Source organism: Pomacea canaliculata, linkage group LG11 (genome assembly GCF_003073045.1).
Source record: "Pomacea canaliculata isolate SZHN2017 linkage group LG11, ASM307304v1, whole genome shotgun sequence".
NCBI lineage: Eukaryota > Metazoa > Mollusca > Gastropoda > Architaenioglossa > Ampullariidae > Pomacea > Pomacea canaliculata.
Window position 1 is genome coordinate 20,972,366 of NC_037600.1, and position 20,208 is coordinate 20,992,573.

The following is a 20,208-nucleotide window of genomic DNA, read 5'->3' on the forward strand; positions in this document are numbered from 1 at the left end:
AGAATATTACTGGACGTGGATATTAGTTCGTGGAATATTTGTCCAGCTACAGTTACAATATCCGGTAACAGGAAGTAACGCTAAGCACTTTATAACTGGAATTTGATGCGTAGTCCAAATTTTTTCTTCCTGAAAAGACTGTGCTAGTCAAGGATAAGGACAAAAAAAAAAAAAAACACAGTACAATAACCTTTAGCAATATTTGTGCCAGCTGCAAGAACGTCAGGAGAGCGCTGTTGTTTGCTTTTGTTCACTGCAGTGTTTATATGCCTGTCGTTTCAGCATTAGTGTGCAGTTTGTCTTGTATGTTTCCACCGCCAACCCCGCCTGCGGTACGGTAGTGCAACGCTTAGTCTGTCACCAGTACAGTCGGGATCGTCTATCCTGGGTTTAGGACTAATCTCGGGCATGCTCTCAGCGTTTGGCTTCTGCTTACAGTGCTGGTTGCTTTGCCGTGATATAGCCATAGTTGCTGGCTTGGTGTGAAACACCAGACAGGTATTGCCCGCATCATTCACACTTACCAAAAGTACGAAAATTAGATGAGTCCCAAAATATGTTTTATGCCAACGTTTTATTTTGTCACTCTTCCACTGAAATACACAAAAATCCCACATCCACTCTTTACAGAGCCTTCATCAGTTTCAAAGACACGCGGAATATTGGGGAGGGTGAAGGGAACGAGGTGAAAACACTAAACTGGCAGCTGTGTGCTTATTCAAGATGGTAGACTCACATATGCACACACAATACAGTGTATTGCTTCATACCAGCCACTTTGATGTAACATTTGTGGAAAACAACCTGCATGAACTTTTGCCCCAAAATGCAATCTGCAATTTCCTCTTGCAATTCCAAACTTCTTATTCTTGTATTAATGCAATTCAAGATTCTATCAGTTTAGAACCAGGAACAGTGCTTACATTCAGATGCTGCAGCTCTGTGAAAAACAAAAAAAGCAAATAATTCAATGCTAATTGTGATGCTATCTTAACAGCTGATAATTTCAAAAGTAACTTTTGAGGAGTAGCACAGTGTCTATAAGTGGTAACAAATGAAAACCATTATCCCTTAGAATGGGCTTTTCTCATGTTGAACATCTCAAAATTTCTGCATCGCACATGCCAGGGAACCAAACGTGTGATCTAGTTGCAGATTTCACTGCATTTTACAGGAATCCTATAATAGTGTCACATACAATGCTAGCTTTTAACAAAGCAGCCGGTATTGTATTTCATGCTTAAAAAGTTCAACGTATTCCTTTTTACGAAGTCTTAATGCCAAAGAGGCACATCCAGTTATAAATGTCACTGCTCATCATACATAAAACAGAGCTCACAGAATGTTTAAAAGTACATAAACTTTGTTTCTTTATAATCAACAAAAGCATTTTTTTTCAAAGGACACCAGCTTTCAACATCAATTTTTTCATCAAACACTGATTCAACCAATTTGATACATGTACCTTCTTCTAAACCCTGTTCAGTTACATTAGAATTTATCTTGACAAAAATCTATGAGCTTCAAATGACATGGAATGCAAATGTACAAAAAAGTTCTGCTGCTGCTTATATAAGGATTTCAGAAAGATAACTTGGATTCATCCATGCTAATATTATGGATATATGCTTATGAAAAAGCAAAATTTTACCAACCCAAAACATAACGTCTAGCTCTTCTTAAATCACAGAATATATTTTCTTCTCATTCTCTGACAAAAGTATGGTTTTAAAATCCGCTCGAAACCCTAGTTTTGGATGTATTCCCTTTGTGTTACAAATAATCCAAGACAACAGCCATTTTGTTAATGCTTACATGCTCAACTGCATACAAACACACAATTGCATATAAACACACATGCACGCAGAAACAATTCCTTAACTGAGGAGTGCAGCTGCACCAACAAAATGCGACTAAAGGCCATTTCTTAATATTATGATGCAGACTAGTACTATGCCATTCTGCAAGATGTTTTGAAAAATGTGGAACTTGAGATATGTTCAAGAATACCCTGAAAAATAAGTGCAAAGCTGCAAGAAGGGCAATGGAGAAAATGAAAGAAAAATTATCTTGTGATATGAGTTTTAAAAACACCACCATCCCAACTATATTTTCAACAATTGAAAAGAAATTCATGATAACAAGATTTCTTTTCACTCTGGCTCCCATCTTCCCGCTCCCTACAAAAAAGAAGAGAATAAAATCATATTCAACAATATAATACTCTGGTGTGAATATCGCTGCTACACTCCTACAGTATCAATATCCACTTCAACATCAAACTCTAGCTAGCAGAAATGTTTACAGCCGAAGGTATTTACATCTCAAGTGAAACCCTGACTATGGCTTGACACTGCCATGCTTAACTCCTGATCTGTACACTATTTGACACTGCAGCCAGTGCTGTTCTCTTGTGAGGCTAGAGCAAGAAGTATTTTTTAATATGTAGTACAAAACATGGTTAGTATGGACATCGATGTTAGAAAAATGTGCTGTTTTATTAGTGTCAAACAACAAAATTACTGTGGTCATGAACATTGCAGTCATTGGTAACTGAAGTAACTGTCCTAAGCATTTGAGAGCAGCATACTATTTACAGTTTGTAAGGTATTCCAGACAACGCCCAAACCTAAAAACATGTTCACTTTTCAGTCAACAGTGTTAAATTCTACCTCATCTGTACGGCAATAGCTCACTGTTGAATCAGCACATCTTCAGGTATACATTATTAAGGTAACAGTACTTTATAACCTTCCATGACGAACTCCTCAATCACGTCTTATGTGCACTGATAACTTTTTACAATGTAAATCCTGCTTGTTCCAACACAGATGACACCAAAATGTGTCTGGTATTGCCCTCCATCAAGGAAAAAAAAGGTGTGACAAATTTACATCAATATGATGAAATCAGGTGTCAAACACAACAAGAATAATCCTAAGTTTAGTTGTTTTTTTAATAGCTCATAGCTGTCTGCTCCAATAAAGCCATTGCTAGGCTCCTTTCTTGCTCTTGATCTACAGCAATACAGTCTTTTTGGGGGGTCTGCAATACCTCATATAAAACCCTTGTGGGTGTGGTGCCCACATTTCATGTATGTTAAAGAAAAAAATCCAATGCTACTCAAATGTGTTGATGGCTTAAGTGAAGGGAACTAATTGGTACAAGCTGTGGTTTATCCGTGATAAATGCAATGTGTTAAGAAAAGCAATTTTATTTCAAGTTACTGGGCAGAACTTTTAGCAGATGAAAGTGTAAGCAGGAGATGAGATATGGCACCCTGTCTATGAGAAATATCCCCTTTGACACAGTGATAACCACTAACATGTACATGGGTTCCTAACAAAACCTACCTGAACTCTAATCTTATAGAACCTAAACCTAGAACTCTGCATATGAACCTTCTGCACTGGCTTATTGCCATACATTTATTCTGCTCTTCCTGAAGCCTAAGTCTCCATCAAATGGATACTGCCAGACAAACTGACTTTTACACAATTACATCAACTGGCATTCCATGCTCAATAAATCAAACATGTAAGATTCCTTTCAATAGTCCACCAGTTTTGGACCTTGGGCACACAAAATGCCCTTGAGATTGGTTCACAATGGTCACATTATCTCTTGTCATAACATTATGGCTCCTCTGGGTACAAAGAAGTTATGTTGGATGCTTCTTTCACAGTCTTATGATGCCAACTAAAAGCAAGCACTCCAGTGGCTCAAACCATAGTGGTGGATGTCCCCAACCAGCCTCACCAACACTAAAAATAGCAGACCCTTCAACATCTGTTGCAATAACTAAGTGCATGTCAAGGTAAGATAACATCTATTTATGAGACTTGAGATATATCAGGAAATCAGAAAAATCTAAAGCTTACTGCTAGAAGCAGCAAAATAAATGTGATTCTGAACATTGTCCTCCTTTGTCATACACTTCATCAGAGATGAATTTGGCATATGTGCATGACAATCATTGACATTCAAGAAAACGCTACAATTTACACAATCTGCAGCACGTAACGTCTAGAAATGACCCAAACATCTTGACCTCCACTCTTGGCCTATAACGGCATCTCTTCTATTTTAAAAGTAAATGAAATTGTGTTTCATAAAGAGATATGCACTGTATGAAACACAACTGATCCTTGCTCCAGGTCAAACCCCCTCCCCATCAACCACCTCAGCTGGAAAAAAAGCATTATATGCAACAAACAACAAAATGCCTTTTTCTTTTAAAAAAATGCTACATGTTGTCTACAAGGTGTCCAGTGCACACAACAATGACTTGATCAGTTCCTCTGACTTGTTGGTGTTCTCTCTCAGATTATGGATGAATTCTTCTTCATTGGCTCTATGTAAGCCTTGCGCTGGGTGGGCCTTTAACGTTGGTTATAGCCAAAGCCAGCCATCTCCAGCACTTGCACAGAAGAAACATACACACAGGTGAAGCTGCACTTGCAAGGATAGGCTCATGCAAAACTGTTGTCAGCATAGCTGAAGAGATGACCCTGAAGCTTAGGGCACAGCTGACTTGGGTCTCTCAGTGCAAAGCATCCCAGTCAGGCATGCCAGATTAATTTAGCCTCCATTTCGGCGTTTTATCTTCATTTTCCTTTTCCTAAGTTTCCTGAAAACCTCAGTGTGGGTCTGTCTGGCGCTGAAGTCTTTGCTGTTCCAGCAGTCGTTCTAGAGGGCTCATGGATGAAGCTTCAGACCAGAGTGACTGCAGGTTAAAAAAAAAACGCAGATCTCAAAGTATTTTGTTTAATTGGTCACAAAGTCATGGTCAAGAGAAGTATGGAGGAGGCAACTCCTTCAAAAAAGTATTCTCTCTTAAAATCAGACCACAAAAAGCATAGACTAGGTAAGAGATCTACAGCTTGTACATTTCACACTGAAGGGCAGGTGATGACTCACTGGCAGTAGACATCCTAAACAGTTAGCGACAAGAATCCCCAGTCAGTGCAATTATGATCAAAGCAAGCAAAGAGTAATATGAAAAGTTTAGATTCCAGTATAAAGATAGCAAATGTCCGCTATTATGGTTGTTGAAACTGCCCATGTCTAATGACAAAACTAAAGAATTCCCAAATGTAACTTACACTTGTGGGTGGCTGCACCCTGCTTTTAGGTTCTTCGTATCCTGAGCCCTGCAAGATCCATGGCTCTGGCACATGTCCTCGATATCGTAAGGCATCATACTGTTGTCCTGTTGGTGAGTCGAAGCTGACAACTGGTGAGTTGCGCAAGCTGCTGTCTTGTGATGAAAACTGTGATGATCCAGACAAACCTACGAAGACGAATTAACTTATGAAGAGAAGCATTACAAATCAAAACAGAATTCCTAAAACAATTCAACTTACTGTAACTAGAGCACCTTCCTATGTTTAAATTGCCCACTGGAACCAATAAAGTTGATCATTGTCATTGTAAAGAATGCAAATATACGGTGAAACAAAATCTTGGTTCTTAAAATTTTACAAACTTTCTTTTAGCACTAGACTCATTGATAATGGAAGATCAACATCATGCAATATACTTAGCAAGCCAATGCTTATCATCAAAATACAAAAGAAATCATACTCTTCGAGTCCCCGCCTGAACTAAGTGACATAGACCATGGGGAAGAACTGGCAAACAAAGAGTACTCTCCACTTGGCTGTGCTACTGGCATTTCCACACGGCAGATTACAGGTTCATGTTCCCTAGGACAATAAACAAATATATTTGCCAATTTATTTTCAGACTGAAATTACTTAAAAGGTTGGTATTTGACTAAGATTCACGTTTTGCTTATAAAACTGCTTATTGTAACAAAGTACATGAACATCCAGTTACTTGTTTCTATTTAATACACCATCAGAATGTCACAAAATCAGGTGGTCTTGCCAAATTTGCTGTGAAAATTGTAGCAGTGAGACAGAAAGTCCAGAACTCAGCTGCTTGTCTCGTTTTCTGGACTCCCAAATCTGAACGTCACACCACTTCTTCACTCATTGGCTACCAGTTAAAGCTAGAATAGACTAAAAGCTCTCAACTCTATGCTATGGCTTCTTTGAAGGCTACTTCTCCCATTTTGTCTGCCCACACTTCTACCACAAACATTTGCTCCTCATCAGGCTCGCACATTCTATCCCTCCTTCCCATGCAGTCACATATGGATAATGGACGTCCTCACTCTCTTCCAAATCACATTTGCCACTCTGACTCCAAGGCTACATTCAAATGCTCTATGAAAACATGGCTGTTATCTTTCATTTATCATTATTGGTCTGTGCAGAGAGTGCAATCTTAGTCATGATTCTGCATGCTTTAAGTTCACATTATTATTATGAGAATTATATGCATCCCATATTGCTGCAGCATGAAATAAATAAAGACTAATAATCCAGCTTCTTAAGCGGCGGGCACACGAGAAGCAAAAAGCACGAAACTTTTCCGAAGCAACCCTGCTTTTCCTGCTTGCCGTGTGACCACCACTGCAAGCTATCCCCAAAGCGGCTTCGTAAGCCTGCTTGGCTTTAGCTTGCGGCCTGCTTCGCGCTTTAGAACCTGTTCTACTTTTCCACGCGTTTCCACATGGCTGTGAAAGCAACAGGGCCTCTGGTGAACCTCAGCGAGGACCAGACCGTTCATTTGATCGAATTAATCAACTCCCATAGCGAGCTATGGGATTCAAGACGGCCTAAATATAGGCACAAACAATTTAAGACCGAAACAGCGTTCGTGTGTGTGACCAGCGGTCACCCACAAGCCAGCTTATCAAGCAGCCCGCAAGCGGGCTCGGAAAAGCGCTGCTTCGAAAGCCAAGCTTGCGAAGCCGCTTTTGGCTTCTCGTGTGTCCGCACCTTTAGACCACTAGCATAAGTCATTATACTTGATGAGACCCAGATCATGACATTAATAACAAAAGTTATGCAAGGCTCACCTCTTGTCAGGAGCATAAGTCTCAGCTTTATCCGGTTTAGGTGTTCCCTACAGAGCAGAATAGTTTAATCATTCACAAGTGAATGCTGAAGTATGTGTTTGTTTCAAAACAGAACAGATGATCGATGTTATGGCAAATAGCTAACAATGCAGAAGAGATAACAAAGGTTAGAGTGCTTAAGGCAAAACAAAGTGGATGACTAATGCTGGAATTCCTAAAATAGCTAAACAAAGTAAAACATGACAAATATGATATCTCTGGCTAAACTGCACATTTAAGATCTAGCACACTATTATGAACTATTATCCTTAGAAATATGCTGTGGTGTTCTAGATTTTAATGTTATGCAGCATTTTTTTGTGGGCATGTTTCCCTTTGTGGCCCTGGCTCTCTGGAATTCCCTTTCAGCTGAGACATGCATTGTCAATATCAGCACTTAAGCAGCAGCTGAAGATGCACTTGTTCCATTATGCATTTGATAGATAGTATGTGCTTGGATATTTAGACAGTGCAGAATCTTGTTATGCTGTTTTTATTATCTTAGTGTTGTCCTTTTTTGCGAAGCGCTGCAAGCCATGAGGAAACCGTGTTCTATTTCTTCATTATTTTTATATTAGAATTTAGCACAACATAGCATAACATTTTCAATCATCACAGTTTAATCTAAAATAAACAAATGTTTGTCTTGAAAGTTCTGATAGATCATACTCTATAAACTACTCACCTCGGCATGGCCTTGAAAACTAGTGCTGATTCGAGTATCTGAAGGACAGGCTTTGGGTGGCTGCAATGGAATAGCTGCTTTGTCAACTTATTCCTTCCACTACACATATATTTGTCTACACTGGCAAAATCTTACAGATACACAACAAAATAACAGTAAAGAGTGATGCAAAGGACACAGAAACAAATGGGCCCAACTGAAGGGGGCTGCCCAAAACTGGGTCCGCTAGCAAGGTGTTGTTGCGGCCCTATACTCCTCAAAAGAGCAACAAGGAATAAACTAAACTAACACAACAAAATATCTTATTTTCAATCCCTTTAAGGAAACAATGGTAAAGCATACATCAATCATGTATTAAGCTGAGACTTGTTTTAGCTAGAGATGAAGGGAATCTAGAAGAAAAGTGAACTATAATTAAACATTTAACTCTATAAGAAACCAATAATTCATAAACGAGTTAAACATTTGTAAGAAAATATTTAAAATGAAGCTTGAGCTGCTCTTGACCATAGGCATCTAAAGCTAGAGACCAGCTTAGAATCATGTGTCAAACACTTGACACTGCTTAAAATGAAGCTGGTAAACATGAGCTAGAAAATTTCTGCAACAAAATACCATAAAATATTGTGCCATAAATGACGCACCTGAATTGTTAGGGGAGACAATGTCTGAAATGCTCGGCCACCATCCACTCGCTCATCCTTGAAAAGTGGCTGTGAGAGGGAGGAGAAGCCCCCACCCCCAACAAGGGCGTGCTGTCCTGGCAATGGGATAGGGGGAGGCATGCGGGGCATCTGGCTGCTCCCCATGTCATGCCCTCGCTGGGTTCCCAGTGCCAATGAGGCCTGCAGGTGAGGGTTGGGATGGCGAAGTGAGGAGTTCTGGAGGGGGTCCCTCATTGCCTGTGGAAATGAGAGACCTGTACCAGTAGAAAATGATCGCTGCTGCAGGTTACCAGGGAAATGACCTAAAGCTGGGCCTGAGCCTGGACCTGGACCAGCCATAGGGTTCTGCCCCATCATTGGTGCCCTCTGAATAGGTGCACGACTCATGCTGGGAAGTGGCTGCTGCTGCTGCTGCTGATGAGAGAGAGGACCACCCATCTTCATCTGTTGTGTGTGAGCCAGAGCCTGCTGCTGATGCTGTGAGATCTGACTGGCTAGCCGCAGTGCTGACAGCATTTCTGGGTTGAGAGGGAGCTGTGCAGCATTTTGGTGGAGATTTTGAGCCCCTGTAGCAGTCTGGCTTATGCCAGTGCTATTTGTGCCACTTACCCCCGTGATCCCATGACCTGACTGAAACTGACCCATCCTGGACGAATCGCCCTGTGATCCAGCCACTCCTGGGCTTCCCAAGGGTGCAGGGGCTGTTCGGAAATGCTCATTACTGGTCCCAGAGAATGGCATCTGAAATGGCTGAAACTGACTCAGGTGTGCAGGTGGTAATCCTGGCTTGGTGCTCCCCTGAGCCTCCGTCAGGTGCCCTTGCACAACTGGAACACCTTGACCTTTTCCAAGATAGTTATGAGCCTGCATTTGACCATGACTTGCACCAGAATGACCTCCAAGTTGGCTTTGACCTGCATGGTTTTGACTTTGACTCTGACCAGGATGCCCTTGTAATTGGCCTTGACTAGGATGCCCTTGCATCTGGCCTTGACTTTGCACTGCAGTTTGGTTTGGGACCAGTATATGGCCTTGAAATGGAGCAGAATGACTCGGAAAGCTCATATTGTTCTGCAGGTGCCCTTGGAATGGATGAGCAGCATTTGATCCAGTAGCTGGAGCATTCATCTGGGAGACAGGGTGTGATGGCCTGACATTCACAGGTTGCGCAATACAGATGTTAAACGTACCCTGGGTCCCAAATGGAGCCGACTGTTGTTGTTGCTGCTGGGATTGCAGTTGTGAAGGTGGCAGCACCACTTGCTGCTGTGGTTTGGACTGCTGTAGTGGCTTTTGCTGCGCAACTTGTACTGAAGACATCTGCATCTGCTGCTGCGGTGGAGATGGTGGCAGTGAAGACACCCCCATACTCTGCATAGGGGATGCAACTCTTGGGGACTGACCGTGAAAGGGTGATGACCCCCTCATTTGAGACGACTGTGCCGGGTGAGCAGAGGATGGCTGGGCAGCACTGGGAGGGGACTGCAAGTGGCCAGAGTTGTTGATGCTGCCCCCTGCACTGCTTAAACTCCCACTGCTGGCGGTGTGTTTCATGAACTGGGGTTCACTGGTGATGGTGCCCAGCAGGTACTTAGGAGATGTCTGACTTGCGCACATTGCTTCCTTCTCACCCCTCACCTACACACAAAAATAACCCTTTCTGACAGGAAGGTGTACCACTCTAAATATATTTCATAGTAACTCTTTAAAAAGTATATCATTGCACCCAACAATGTACACTTACATAGCTTCATCACACAGCAATTTTTCCTTTTAACTTGATATCTTTAACTTCTTTGAAGAAAAAACATCTGGCTGCTTAACGAATAAAGATTGTTCTGGTCTAGGAAATAAAACTCTAGAAAACTCACTTCCATTGATTCTGCATGGCCATGTTTCATGATCGTCTGAAACAATAAATCAAAAGAAGCATACAGTCTCTCTCTCTCACAAATGCAAATGTTGAATAGGACAAAAGTTAAAATTTGTTAAAATGTGAACGGACCTAAGAAGTGCATGCCAAAACTTACACTTTAAAAAAGCTGCAATACATAAATTTCCGATACACTCAATTACCCAATTTCACTTATGTATCTGTACACAGTACAAGCTTCTACAGCACAATAACTTGTCAGTGTCAGGTCAAGGTGGGATGTGGCACAAGCAAGGACAGAACAGCGTGTCTAAGACAAAATCTGATTCTAGGACACCTGATTTTTACTGTACTGGTGACAAGTACTTAATCACTGTGCCACCAGACAATCATTCATCAAATTCAAACCAAAATAAAAAATTACCTGCATTGCAACATTCTGTTTTGCACGCCTTTCTTGGGATGATGGACTGTTCTCATTACCTGTAGCAAGAAATACATATCTGCACAATGTTGTCAAGTTTAACAGCAATACAAAAGTATACTTGTGTGTGTATATATACACAGTAAAGCCTCCCTATTAAGACTTGCTCAAATCCACCAAAATCAGACTTTAACTGAAAGGAGTTAGGAGATCTACCAATCAGCTTTCATTCCAGGAACCATGACTTCAAACGTCTATAAATTCAAGTTCAACTATGGTGGCTGAACTTGCTCAAACAACACATGGCTCTGTTGGTAATATCTGATGTTAATAGTTACTGCTATCATTTGTCTTTTAGGCCTGGATTAATTTGAATTTTGGTGTTCAGATGATATAGTCTTCTCAATTTGATGTATACTCCATGCATCTGCATCTATTTACCTTTGAATGGTAAGGGAGCTGAGAAGTGCATCGTGAGAGGATCACCTTGTTGCGTGAAGGTCATCTTAAGTCTGAAATGAATGCATAAATCAAACTAATGAAAGTGTAAACATCTGAGTTTAATCTAAAAAGATAAAGACAAAAAATAAATGGACATGAAAACCTTCACAACCATTTACTGTCTAAAGCTAAAGTGTTATATATATGCTTACTCAGGAAAATCTTCAGCAATGCTCACTCCCTCTGCCACAAGCCTCTGGCAGCGCACCAGCTCCTCAACACCACGTGGGAAGCCATCAACAGGAATGCGGCTGAAACTATATTTGCTACTCAAAAAAAAAGAAGAAAAAAGCCTGTGTGAAAAATCTCAAGATGATATTAAGTGAGAGAAAAATTTATCTACCTTTTTTCCTTTAGTAAGGAGAAGTGCTTTGAAAATTTCAATTCACGCAAATTTCTCTGCTTAAGTTATTTTACATTTTTCTGTATCTGCTGTTTGATGTTAAGATGCATTTGAAATGTTCTTACCTATGAGCCTTTTCAATAGGCTGAAAACACCGCAGCTCTGTATCTTCTGGCAAAGGAACCTCCTCATCTAAAGAGATGACAAAACATTTATTTTCAATCTGCTGAAAATCACTGAAGTGCCAATCACCACTGAAGAACAGCAGGTCCTGGCCACTCTTAAAGGAAAGAAAGCTGATATATCCCATATATCATCATGTCACCTTAACTTAATACAAGCCTTTTGTTTATCATTATTTGCAATGGTAACACCACTTGCTCAGTACAAGTGGTCCTCAACTTACGATGTTGTTCCGTTCCTACATCGCATCGTAAACCGATTTTTGCTCTAAGTTGGAAAGTACGTACATACTGTACGTAAATCCTATTCTCACACAGTAATTATAAAAAAACACATATAAAATATGTTTAATAATGAAATGAAACAGGAATAATAAACAGTAATATAAAAAAAACACTAAGTTCGCGTTACGACATTTACAATCCAAAACCACTTAAGTCGAAACAGGGCTTTATACAGTAAATGGGAGATGTGTCATAACCATGAAACATCGTAACTTGGGGCTGACATAACCCAAGGACCACCTATATTACCAGTAAGTTTCCATTTATGAACAATTCAAAGGATTCAAACTTACATTTTGCCATGTTGGGCCTAGGTTTGTCATCTTCCATTAGTTGGATGGTGTTAAGCATTTTTGACAGGTATCCCCACAGACTGTGACAAAAATAAGAATCTTGTTAAGAACCTATACAAACTGGCACTATTCACAAATTCACTAATGTGACTGGAACTTATCACAGCATTAATTGTTAAAATGATGAGAACACAATATTGCATATTTAAGTGACACAACACAGAGTCAATGAATTCATCATCTTTCCTGGTACCAAGCCATTCCCAGTCTGGAAGTAGGGTGACCCAAAATGTCTGCAGATGGTGGATAGGTTAATCAGTGGTTAGTTGCAAAATTAGCCATGCTTTGCTCAACAGCTCCAGTTCCAGATCAATTGGTGGTATTCCAAAACAAGGCACAGCACTACTACTTAGTCCTTTGTTTTGCATATGGTTACAGTTATATTTTTGATGAAGTTTTATTTACTCTGTTGATCTTTTCCTTTGTATTCCTGTGTAGACAAGAAAGCATAACAATGTGGTCTACACTTAAGTCTTCCAGTACTGACGAAAGTATTCAGTGGGTTCTTTTTCATGCATTTTGTTGACATCAATTGTAAGATTAAAGTTAGTTGGTGATGGTATGTCAGCTGTCAATTTAGTAATGTCCTTGCAGCTTTGGTCCCCACCATCATACCCCCAGTTACCTGGTCTGCGTCACCATTGCCACTGTTTGTTGGGTTGTCTCTAGTCTCTGGTTATGTAATAGTTTCTTTTTACAGGAATGAGTTAAGTCCATTGCCTTACACCCAGTGACCTAAAAGACCAGTGGAATGAACATTGTCTGGTCTTTACCTCTCACCCTAACATGGGCGAGCTGCCAGGAAGGGCCACCTTGTATATTTGGGAACTTGGTTGTTTTGATGATCATCAGAGCTATGTTGATTGCAGTATCCCTTGTGGCAAGGGGCACAACACTGCTACCAAAGTAGCATACTCCATGTGTTCCTCGACTACATGGCAAACAGTTAAAGTCCTAGCCCCGAAATTAGGAATTCCCAGTAAGGCGCAACATACAAGCCAAGACCAAGGGCTGCTACCCCTTAAAGAAACCTGGAGGTAGAGGCTACACTTCGCATGACAACCACAAAAAGTCATTTTGATACAATTATCATTATTTTTTTTCCTTTGCTAATAAACTCACCAAGAGTTGCAGAAGATCGGGCTAGTGATAATATCTGGGGAGTGACAAAGCCATTGAAGAAGTACTTGAATGGCTGGCAGTGTCGGACTTTCGCGTGCCTTAGATGGTATTCGAGGAGTATGTTGCACAAGAAGTTCCAAAACTGAGGCTACATTTCCAGTGACAAATAATGACTAGTAAATTCAACAACAATCAATTGTAGAACTTGAGAAAAATATTTAACCACTTTGTTAGACCATATTAGTTCAAAAGACATATGTAAAAAAATACATGATTTCCTTGCACTAAGAGAAGACTATAAAATTACACTTCACTCAAATGCATAAATTACACCCTTAAAAAAATTTATATTTTTACACTTGTCACTAGTGTACTAATAAGTAACAGAACTCTACAATAAATTAAACAACCACACCTGTAAACCGAAGCAGAATTTCTATACTCTTTTCTTCATCATCACTCAACAGAATCTCTGACTGGTTCATTAACTTTGGTACAGATTCATTTACATTCATCATGTTTCCGCTACCAATACCATCTCCAGAACTTCCAGCACTTTTGGTATTTGCAACATTTGTGAAGTTAGCATTGGTATCACCACCAGAGGGAATGTGCCGAACATGATTGAGTGTAAAGATGGTGATGGCCACACACTGCACTAAAACACTAGCACTGAAGGTCTGCGACATCAGATGAGCTGGCAAACAGGACAAAATGCGGCTGCATAGATAGGAGGCCCGGTTGAAATCTGCAGAAGAAATTTGGAACACAAATGACCTTGTTGAGACATTACAAGGTGACTGTTAATGATTATATACTTTTCTCACCGTACTTTTGTTATGGTTTTAAAAAAAACAAACAAAAAGTTGTCATCTAAGCATTATGTGTGATTCTTTATAAAATAATTTCCATCGTTTTTCTGTTAGCTTTACAAGCCTATGATTCTGCATAATAGTATTCAGTGATAGTTTTTCTTTTAATAGAGTTATCTATATATCATGAAAATATGTTAGCTCTAAACAAAAGCACAGAACATATCAGACTGCCAGTATAAAGAAAAAGTACATGAATGTGCAAATACCTGCTGACAAATGAATGAGAGCCTGGAACTGCAAGAATGCATTCACAAACTCATTTTGGGCCATCTTGCCTTTGAATTCAGAACTGTAACAATAAATTATTTAGCACTAAAGAAAGCACTCTAAAGCAGCCACTTTTTTTTTTCAATGGCAGGCAACTTTCAACCCTCAAATCTTAACTCTCGTAACCCCCGATATTAAATCAAACAAGAAACAAAGTTTGTCCAGCCCAGCTAAGTACATATCTGGAAATAAGGTTTGAAAGATTTCAAAACCTCAGGATAACTGAAGCACACAAGCGCACAACCCAGACTTCAGCAAAAGTTAAAGTTCAAGGATATTATAATTTCCCTGAAAATCCCACTTCATGCTTCGTTAATCTATAAAGCCCTTTTTTTTTCTAAATACAGTGTAAACTTATTATCTTAACAGCCTTGACATACTTCAGAACAATGAACTTTCTCCAGAGTTATCCAATCACAAAGCATGATGGGGTTTGTTTGGGTTTTTTTTTTTTGCATTGCATTGGCTATCATAAAAATATATGTGGGATAGACTGTGTGAAATAGGTGAATGGCTCATGAAGTTTTGTGGCTTTTATTAAGCCTGAAAAATTATAATTAAAAAAGTGCTGGCAGACTAATGCACAGTCAAGACAAAACAGATGCTTATGGATCTTTAATAAGCTCTCCATGGACCTTTATTGGTTGGATAAGAAAGAAGATGCACTCACGTGTCCTTGATAAGCTTGCTGTAGAACTTCTCTAAGTTGGTTGCGGCCACAGGAAAAGGGTGTCTCACAGCCAAACTCCGCACGTAATAAAACACAGATGACAATTTGTTATTGCGATTTACCTCCAGAATAGCTAACTGGTTATACGGTTGACCTGCAAAAAACAATCGAATCATTAAATGTATATTCAGTGCACTAAAAAAAAAGCAGAATGAAATCCACTATTCAGTAAATCATGTAAGCATCAGACTTTAGCATCGCGAACTATGACTTAATGTAACTTTTAGTGCCAAAAAAAAATTTTTAAAGTATGAAAAGGAAAATTTTAACACAAACACCTTGCCTACCGTTTTGTGGGGAGAGGTTGACAGCGTGCCTGTAAAAAGTTTGGGCTTGCTCCACTTGCTGTCTATAACGAGCTGTAACGAGCATAATACATTCCAGATGAAAACCAAAAGAATTTCAAGAAATGCAGAATGAATATGACTCAACAATTTTTCTATGAATCATTGTATTTTTTAATACATAAAAATAGGCAGGTAGGCCTTTCTATTAAGTAGGCATCAAAATGCACAAACACTGATACAATGCCAGTTTGCCACAGTCGGTGACATGCCTTGCTGATAACAATGTCTGGTGTCTCTTTTTTTTTATTCCTGAAAAGTTAAAATGCTAAAAGTAAATGCTGCATTTAAAAGTTGAACCATTTCTCTACAATTTACTAATATTCAATCTTTTTAAATCAAATTCCTGTCTGGTGAAGCGATTGTCAAGTCAACAAGCAATGAATGCCATGAGATAAGGTTTAAAACACACACACACATGCTGTCTTGTCAAGAAGTTTAAATAATAATACCTTCTACTACCAATGCAAGAATACCTGAAAACAATATAATACATTACCAATGTCACCAAGGTGTACCAAGCAGTACTGGCAAATGTACAAACAGGAGCTCTTCTTTGGAGGGGTTATCTTTGCACGTATCTGACATTTTTCTGAAAGCCAGAAATTAATAAGATAATAAGGTTTAAGCAAAACTGAAAAATTTGCTATTATTACTAAATACTTAAAACCTCTCTCTCTCATCCTTTGGACACAAGCCGATTTCCCAGAATATGTGTGTGCGAGAGAAAGAGAGGGAGAATAAGTACAAGAGCCATGTATATGTTACAATACTCAAAATTTTGCATTAAGGATTAAAAGAAACTAAAACAGAAGCACTAATACCTCACAAATTATCCAATGCATAGCACTTACCTTTCATGACCCCAAACGCAGCAGATTTGCGTCTGAAGGGCAAGTCCAGCTTGAAAGTTGAGCATATTAACTGAAGAAACTGTACAAGAAAGAGAGCAAAGCATGATTTGTTCTCGTTTATTGTTAAATAGAGAAGAACAGTGGAAAGGGAGATGAAAGGAAAGGGCTGGACATGGGGTCACTTGGAGCGGGTTTCAGCCGATCGACATCAGTGGTGGACTCTGGTTAAGGCCTTATGTGCAACCTGATGCACGAAGAGGATCAGATAGATTGTTAAATAATATCCTCCCCCAAAATAAATAAACATTGATTATGAATTTCTGCAATATAATACTACACTTTCTCAACATCTAGGTCACTGTCATCTTAAAATATCTTAGTATTGTGCAACAACAACAAAATTCAGTTCATAAAAATGATAACAGCGTGTATGTGTGAAGAGTTTTAAAAAATGTCAAAGCACCTGCAAGTAGAAGCCACTGGCAGTCTCTAGAAACAAATTCAAGTTGGCCTGTACCTCTGATTTCTTTGGATTCTGCAGGCAAAAAAAAAAAAAAAACCTCAAAAGTCTCAAACATGCCAGTTATCATATCTGTAAATGGTCATTAAAAATGCCATGATTTAAAGAAACGTGAGGAATCATGAATCTAAAACATCATATAGCAAGCATACAACATAACATTGTCTACTGATGCCTGGCTGCATATAAGGCAATTAAGTAATTAGAGTGCTCTTCTGACGTAGTTTATTCACTAAACGAACGAATTTTAAAAATCCAGTTAAATGCTGAACATTTCTTTTCTCTGCTTACATGTTTATCTTTAGCTTGTGTTTGAAGTGTAGTAATCTGGTTTTTGAACGCATGATTCCACCTGAGGAAAATTAAAAAAACACATTCATTTTATTCAAGGAATCAGTTGTGCCTACAGATTGTCAATGGTTGTCTTCACAGAAGCAAAATGTGTCCATCATGCATAGGTGCACATGTTCATTTATGCAAAAGTCTGCATAGTATTGTAATATTCGAACATAATGCAGGCGCAGCACACAAATAGCAATTTCATGCATTTCTAGAAGCTTGTGTATCTGCCTTCATAAAGAGAGCTCTTATATGACACTAAACCACTGCTGAAATGCATGACCTGCCTTGTGTTCAGCAACGCGGGCGCTTACCACGCGCACTCACTCTCACCTGTGAGAGTCTGTGAAACCTTTCGCACAACTAGACTCACAGGCGCCAGTGGGCGCGTGTGACGGGCGGGCGAAACGTGAGCACCTGCATTACTGAATGCGGCTGTACGCAGTGAGGTTAACAAAGGTTTTACTGTCAAGACACAAAATACCATCAAGTGAAAAACTATTTACAAAATGTAAAAGAAGACAAGAAAGACCAGAGTTACTTACAGGTCTTGCTCAACCTTTTTGTCAAGGGCATACTCAAGGTCCATTAACAACAGTCGCTTGTAGAGGTCCTCCAACCTTTGACGAGTTACCCATAGCTCTGCAATACTCTTCCCACTCTCGGATATTGTCGCCTTTAGGCTTTCTGCTTGTCTGCAGTAGGGAGCATCAAATGCCAATGTAGTTAACTAAAATATTTAAATGTTAATTTTTATATGCTATTGTTTACATTTCTTGTAAGTATATATTATTATTTCTACTACAACTACTGCTATTATTATTACTGTTACTGGTCATGTTCTCAAGATACTGCATATGAAGATTATCCAACAAACATAAGAATGACTTTGGGCTTGTTTATTTAAAACAACAACAAACGTAATTTTGTGAACCATTTATTTTAAAATGTACTCCAAGTGGAAAATAATTGTTCAGACAACTTTATTCACATTTGAGGATTTCATTTACTCTAAGTTTCAAATTTTATTGTTTCAATGCACCTTGGAATAAGGTTTACCTATTATCTGGTGTTTTTTGACTATACAACTTTGTTACAGTTATAAACAGTCAATTTAATAGTTTTATTAAAGACCATTAGATATTTTGTCCATGAACTCAAAAAATCCATGATTTTATGACATTTTATACCAAGAAAATCTTAGGCTGCTGCCTTCTTTTGAAAAATTTTGTTTTAACGTTTAAACCCAACACTGTCAACTCAGCTAAAGTGACCTCCGCCATAAATCAGCTTGAGCCTACCAAAGACCAAACTGATCCACCAAATCGTAAGAAAGCTGAAACTATTGTTTGTGTTACATGAGGCTGCTGGAGGCAAGACTCCTTGACAATACACATTTTAAAAAATAACATAATCAAGAATAAACATGATTTTCTCTTTAATCACCTTTTTAAAAAAAACTCTAATCTTTATATTTTATTTCAATGTTGTTTATATTCAGTTGACATCAAACAGATATCACTATCCAGGTATTTATTTAGCTAAAGCACACCTGATGAGTATTGTCAAAAACTCTTGCTCCCACTGGTCTTGTGAAATCCCATTGTTGATTAGGGGAGGGAAAAGTGCTTCCATCTAAAGGCGATTTTGCACTGTGGGGGATGGGAATCTGGGAAAATATGGGAAGTGAACAATAGGAGGGGTGAGAAGGGTTCAGGCAAGGTGTGGGAGGTGGGTCGCTGCTCCGTGATGTCACAGTTGTTGTTTACTGTTACTGGTGTCCTCTTTTCCTGTTATGGTCTCTTGCTCTAGGTGTAAAATCACGTAAAAGATTTGCACCACAAAAAGTTTCACCCTGTTTAAATATGCTGCTTAAACAATACATGACTTTGTTAGCAATATTTTATATAAATAGCTGTTGGTGTGATCACTGATCGATTTTGTTTCTGGGAATGGATCAGTCTTTCTGTGTTGACATGATTTACTCTTGCATGGATCAAATTTGTCTTGGCATGGGTTGATCTAAGCTCTGGGTGTAGGTCAATGAGGATATTTACAAATGAAACTGCGGATTGATTATGTCTGAGAAAACCTCCTCAAAAATGAGGAAAGCGACAGTGATCATAATGTGCATACAACTTGGAAAAGTGTTCAGATTGCTGCTAAGTTAATAATACATCAACCACGAATGCTAAAAAACTAGCAAGAAGCATAGCCAAAACATACTTTGCGCACCACTGTTAAAAAAAATAAACTAAACAAGGCATCGAAGTTCTAAGTGTAAACAATTTCAACGTGACTCAGCGCGTCAGCTTTGTCAGAAATCTTGATTATTAGTATTATAGTCTCTCTCTCTTTCCAGAAGGTCATTTCAAATTTTAATTTATTTCTAATCCTCTTTTTAATGATAAAGTCTTACTTTTTACATTAGTTTCAAACTGTAAGATCACAGCATGCAAAAAAAGAAAGTTCATCACATCAGTTCCTTATGACCTAAGATCACCTGACGACTGTGTTTTAATGAGTTTATTCTTACCTCAAAACTTGAGCAGCTGAGCTCATTTCGTACGTCCATACTAAAGCATCCAAGATAACATACTAAAAAGTTTAAAGTACGATCTTTTCTGTGTCTAAAGCGGTCATAAAATATTTTTTGTGTCTTCGTCCGAAAGACACAGCATTTCAAGCCGCCATCTTTAGCATTCCGAACTTCCGGGGAAGGAACTCTGAATGTAATGATACATGTGGTCATTGCATGTGGTCATTCGACAAGGTGGAAAATATCGCGCTGCTTTGTCAGTCAGGCGTGGGTTAGAGCAGTGGACCGCGGATCAAGGCCTAAAATCACTATGTAGCGTGAATTTCAATTTTGAATT

At 39.1% G+C, this 20,208-nt stretch overlaps 1 protein-coding gene across 2 annotated transcripts; it reads right to left on the minus strand.

Moving 5' to 3' along the window:
- Positions 1-555: 555 nt before the first annotated feature.
- Positions 556-20,036, minus strand: LOC112575222 (protein SMG7-like). Of its 2 annotated transcripts, XM_025256912.1 has the most exons (24): positions 19,869-20,003; positions 18,885-19,140; positions 17,878-18,027; positions 17,285-17,345; positions 16,937-17,008; positions 16,474-16,552; positions 16,119-16,211; positions 15,563-15,634; positions 15,216-15,369; positions 14,485-14,567; positions 13,819-14,151; positions 13,404-13,551; positions 12,222-12,301; positions 11,587-11,653; positions 11,271-11,384; positions 11,059-11,129; positions 10,618-10,676; positions 10,192-10,227; positions 8,300-9,958; positions 7,656-7,715; positions 6,932-6,978; positions 5,587-5,708; positions 5,106-5,293; positions 556-4,726 (listed from the first exon to the last, which is right to left on the minus strand). In XM_025256912.1, the coding sequence occupies exons 2-24, from the start codon at positions 18,965-18,967 to the stop codon at positions 4,640-4,642; spliced, it is 3,918 nt and encodes a 1,305-aa protein (XP_025112697.1). In that variant the 5' UTR covers positions 18,968-19,140; positions 19,869-20,003; the 3' UTR covers positions 556-4,639. The 2 variants fall into 2 exon arrangements, with proteins under 2 accessions (XP_025112697.1, XP_025112698.1); XM_025256913.1 differs by lacking the exon at positions 18,885-19,140 and having other exon boundaries at positions 19,869-20,036.
- Positions 20,037-20,208: the final 172 nt, after the last annotated feature.